Source organism: Pyxicephalus adspersus, chromosome 2, assembly GCF_032062135.1.
Source record: "Pyxicephalus adspersus chromosome 2, UCB_Pads_2.0, whole genome shotgun sequence".
NCBI classification, from domain to species: domain Eukaryota; kingdom Metazoa; phylum Chordata; class Amphibia; order Anura; family Pyxicephalidae; genus Pyxicephalus; species Pyxicephalus adspersus.
The window spans coordinates 141,588,085-141,593,257 of record NC_092859.1 but is presented as its reverse complement, the minus strand read 5'-3'; the positions used below and the strand labels follow the sequence as shown (position 1 = coordinate 141,593,257).

General features: G+C 36.4%; 1 protein-coding gene across 2 annotated transcripts in view; it reads left to right on the top strand.

Moving 5' to 3' along the window:
• The window catches only part of NR2F2 (nuclear receptor subfamily 2 group F member 2), a 25,963-nt gene extending 22,589 nt beyond the window's left edge, over nucleotides 1–3,374 (top strand). For both annotated transcript variants that reach the window (XM_072402678.1, XM_072402680.1), the window contains exon 4: nucleotides 2,699–3,374. In XM_072402678.1, the coding sequence (XP_072258779.1) occupies nucleotides 2,699–2,800 (102 nt within the window). In that variant the 3' untranslated portion in view covers nucleotides 2,801–3,374. The remainder of the gene's footprint in view (nucleotides 1–2,698) is intronic.
• The last annotated feature ends 1,799 nt before the right edge of the window (nucleotides 3,375–5,173 follow it).

The window sequence follows — 5,173 nt, the reverse complement described above, 5'->3', positions numbered from 1 at the left end:
TCTGGTTGTATATTGAATGGTGAGGGTTGTACTTTGTGTTGTGTATGTTGCTGCATGTATATATTATGGTGAGGGTTGTACTTTGTGTTGTATATGTTTCTGGTTGTATATTGAATGGTGAGGGTTGTATCTTGAGTTCTGTATGTTGCTGGCATTGATGTCTGCCATTGATTGACACCATTCCTCTTCTCTCGATTCTGAAGACATTTCTTTCCATGACAGCCCCTCCAGCATTTCTTTTCCTCCTCCAGCCAGCTCAGCGCCTCACATTGGACAGAATCCTTCCGGGGGGAAATGAAGCAAATGAAGCCTCTCAAACAATTATTAACGACTATTAGAACGCTGATTATTCTTAACTAATACCAAAGTTGTAAATTGCCACCTTCCCCGGAAAATTTCTGCTCTGTCAGCGCCGATCTGATGAATGTCTCTTTCCTTGAAGGCAAATTCACAATCTTTGGCGGAATGAATGGTCAGTGAAAGCAATCCGGCGCATTGTGGAAATGTGGCGCACCCAAAGCCCAGACAAGCGCAGGCTAATATACAGATTCACCTAATATTCACATACACCTAACATACACATACATCTAATATTCGCATACACCTAACATACACATACACCTAATATCCACATACACCTAACATTCGCATACACCTAATATTCACATACACCATCTTCATAGCAAGCGCCATACAATCACATACATCTGATTGGATACAAGTTGTGCAGAAATCTATTACCTACAAATATAATTTAGCATTTTCATGCCCTATTTATTCCCATTTAACCCCATCAGTGCCAAAAGTTGCTTTTTGAAAAATAAAACTGACAATTTAAATGGTGTATTTAACTTTTTGTTTATTGCAGTAATAATGTCACATCGATTTCTGAACAATAGTGATAAGGAAATATTGCAAAGTGACTGATTAAAAATATAACCATTTTATATTGCTCATCTAACGCGCAGCAGCGCTGAACCGCAGTCATTTGCAGATGATGATGGATCGAATTTGAACAGATCTGTGCAGACAGGGAGATGGAAAGTGAATGCTGATTGCTTGTTGTGGTGTACGACACGACGCCGCTGCTGGCGCTATAATAGCGCACTCTGCTGTGCTAAGATTCGTTTGTCGCAGACCATTCCAATTGCTGCATGGTGATGTGTATGAAGAATTGGTTACATCTCCCACCTAAATCAATCATGATTTCTGTAAAATGCACTGATAAACTTTGTTTAACCCAATGAGGTGAGGAAGGGAGGGGTTGGGGGAGTTTAACCTGTCTTGCGCTTGACGCAATGCGCTAAGCCGGCGCTGAATTTCTCCATCATGAATAGTACATTCTGCTATCTTTAATACCCAGTTAATCAATAGAGGAAACAGAGCGTCTTATCAGAGCGAGTCACATTAAATGCAAAGAGAATGTGACTCCACACAGGGAGAAAGGTGTCAATAGGTTAAGCATGTTAGCAGGTGTGTCACAGCCTGGAATGATCATTTGATAAATAGCATTTCTATGGCAAAAAATAGAAGCAGCAGAATACATCCAGCATGCTTGGTGAAGAGGCTACAAAACCATCCGTGCTTCTTTCACATAAAAATAATATAATTGGTGTCTGAAAAAATGTGCGCAATTGCCGGGAATAATAATTATGGTAAGAAATGCTTCACAAAAAAAAAAAAAAAGAAAAATGAATAGCGTCATCTTGCTGCAAGTGTTCACTAGGGGTAGGAAACAAACTAGGATTGGGTGCTATAGCCATGGCACTGGTGTCACCCGGGAGTACCCAGTTCCCCCCACACAGCGGGCAATTTGTTGCCTATTCATTTGCTTATGAATTACTTATTAATTTACTTTTTAATGAAATTTATTGATTGGAACAATAATGGCTTGTATATGGGATGGTATCAGAGAAATGATCGCATATATATTACAGTCTAAAGATAAAATATATATATATATATATATATATATATATAATACTACTGATAAGCATTTCCATTTCCTAAAACCTAATTGGCTGTTTTTGGTGAGCACACAAATTCCATGCGCAGGAATGAAAGGATTACTTTAGTAAATGCAATGTTCTTTAAGCACCCCCCTCCCCAATGTATGGGGTGCACATGGCATGCTATATATATCAGCACACACCTGTGTCGCTCTTGTCGGCATTTTATGGGTTAACAAACCAACACAGGACTTGCATGAATTTATGGCCGATATTCCAGCGTTTTATGGGGTGATAAAGTGGACATCAGGCCAATTTCTGGAAGATGCTGCAATCCACAAACATGATGCAGAATAATTAAAATGATTTCAGATAAGGAGCCATCATAGCAGATCTGCAATATGTGTCTGTAATATATGGATTTGTGTTCACACTATGTGATATTCTGATTTATCAAAGGTGGACAGCAATGATCTCCTTCCAATGTTGCAAACACATTATCTATATCTATCTATCTATCTATCTATCTATCTATCTATCTATCTATCTATCTATCTATATAGAAAGAGAGAGGGAGAGAGATAATTACGCACAATTACGCACCATTATGATGCACTGGTACTTCAGTGGCTATTGAGGCTTTACTGACATTGTGAAGGGTGATGTTGTATTTTTGAAGGGTAAAGAACTTAGAAATGATTTAATTCGTACAGTAACACTTACAGTCTCCCTTATCTCATCATTTCCAGCAGTCATCAATGGTCTTCAATATGCCTTTTGGTTCTCACTATCCACCCTGGATGAAGCACTTCATTTCTGGTGAACATGACTGTGATGGTTGTAACATGTAATATATTTTTGCTCTGGACAAGACTTATCTATAGCATTCACTTAGCTTTCTGCATAACATGGGTTACATTGTGGTGGGTAAATATATTTTTTCAATTGAACAAAATGATTTGTAGAGCATTCAGTTGAGTAACACATACCTCGTGGTGTGATTAAATAACTGCCCTGCATATATATATATATATATATATATATATATATATATATAATTGTTATACATTATAGATGTGTATAGTCAGATAAATATTGGCATTGGAGGTGCAAAAATCCTGGCAGGGGTTGTTTATTGTACCATGATAGAGCACCAATCTGTCTCCATACACCCAGCATCGGCTGCACACCCAGGGGTTCTACTTACTGCTATACATCAAGTTTTCAATATTCGTTTTGATTTTTCCTCCAGTTGTCAGATAACCCAATAAATACAATCAATAAATACACGAGTCATTCTAATTACCCTTATCATTTCAGCAAATGTTTTACCTGTGTGTTCGTTCATATTTATTTATTTTACCTTATTTTTTTTTATTTTAAGAAACTGTTCCTTATGAATAAAAATAAAAAAAGTTGAATCAACCAACGTGTGGCTTTGCGCCTTCCTTGGTGTGTGTTGTGATTAGCGCTGGTGTAATTTGAGGGCATGCTAGTTGTATCATATTATATAATCATATCTAAGCAGGCTCAGTGTGTGCTGCAGTGTGCTAATGGCTTGCAAGTGTCTGTCTTGTGTTCTTGCTTCAAACCTTGAGTCATTAGCAATCCCCTCTGGCTACATGTTTTGCATGAGCGAAACATTATGACATAGTTGTAATACAAACCCAACCTATTTGCTTTGCATTTCTTCGTATGAATGTAGCAGGGATCCCAACATCCAACTTCCTACGCAAGAGTGAGTGTGCCAAAACTCAGGAATTCACTGGCTGCACTCGGATACAAGGACTGGGGAACCAGAGGCTGCAAAGTCAATTCTGCTAACAGTGAAGGGGGTTTTATTTCATTACAGGAGCTCACTAGCACACACTTCCCTTATCCAGGCTCCAATTATTAATCAGGAATTCTACAGCTGGATCATAATATAGGCTGCAAATTTTAACTTTTCAGTGCAGAAGTGCAGTATTTTTTTTTCTTTTCTTCCTTTTACTTTTTTAATTTTCCTTCTCTGTCTCCTTTATTACATTGTCCCGAAAAAAATATATAAAAACCAATATATTAAAAATAATAATATGTTACAAATATGATTATATTTTATTACAGCTCCATTGTAGTATGTAGAGCTGATACAATTAATAGAGACTGCAGAGGATAACCTTGAACACATAACAAGTCCAATGTGTGACAAAGCATAAAACAAAGACTTTACCCGATTCAATATACAATCGAAAATGTTTTTATCATCTAAATACATGATAAAATCCATTTACATTATTATTACCGTTTCTTTTATTATTAAAAGCAGGAAAAAATTGATAAAAGTATCGAGCCTTGAAAAAAAACATTAATAGTAACTTGGAGCAACAATACAAGTGAGGAGCATGAATAAAAGAGATCCTGGAAAAAAGAAGGGGACAATAATAAAATGAGGGTGCATTAATAAAAGTATTGATCAATAATAAATATAAGGAGAAATAATAAAAAAGGCGTGCTTGAATAAAAGTATGGAGCATTTTTAAATATGGGGAGCAATAATAGAATCAGGGAGCAATAGATAAATAGAGGTAATGAATTAAAGCAGGGACTTTAAAAAACGCAGGAAGCTTTAATAAAATTATGATGCATTATTAAATATGAGGAACAGTAATAAATACAGAGAACAATCAATAAATCAGGGAGCATTCATAAATATAAGGAGCATTAATAAATGAAAGGAGCAACTGTTAATGTGTGATTGTTCATCCTGCACCATTCTGAAATATCTCCTAGATCTCAGACTCAACTTTTTTTTTTCTTTTTCTAAGAAATCTTTTCTATCCAAGCTAATTATCTCTCTTCTGGAACAGCATAAACCTGCCAGCCGATTTCACTTCCATGGAAATAGATTTATTAGTGCAAAAAAAGAGCGATAGAGCTATATCTGGCTGTTGCAGTGACAAAGTGTAATTACTCTGCCCATAGACCGGCCTCTATCTACTGCCCTTTACATTTGCATCGATTGCAGCCTCTAATATAATTATTAGCTGAAAAAATTGTAATCTCAGTGTCTATATCGTCTAGAAATATTAGTATCCAATAAGTCCTTTTGATCACCACATCCTGAGTTATTAAATACTTTAAATAAAAATGAACACGCTTCTGTATTTTATCTTTCATAGGTGAACTCCCTGTGTGTACTGCTGACAACAAAAAAAAAAGAGAGAATGTTTTCTAGAGTGCCTGGT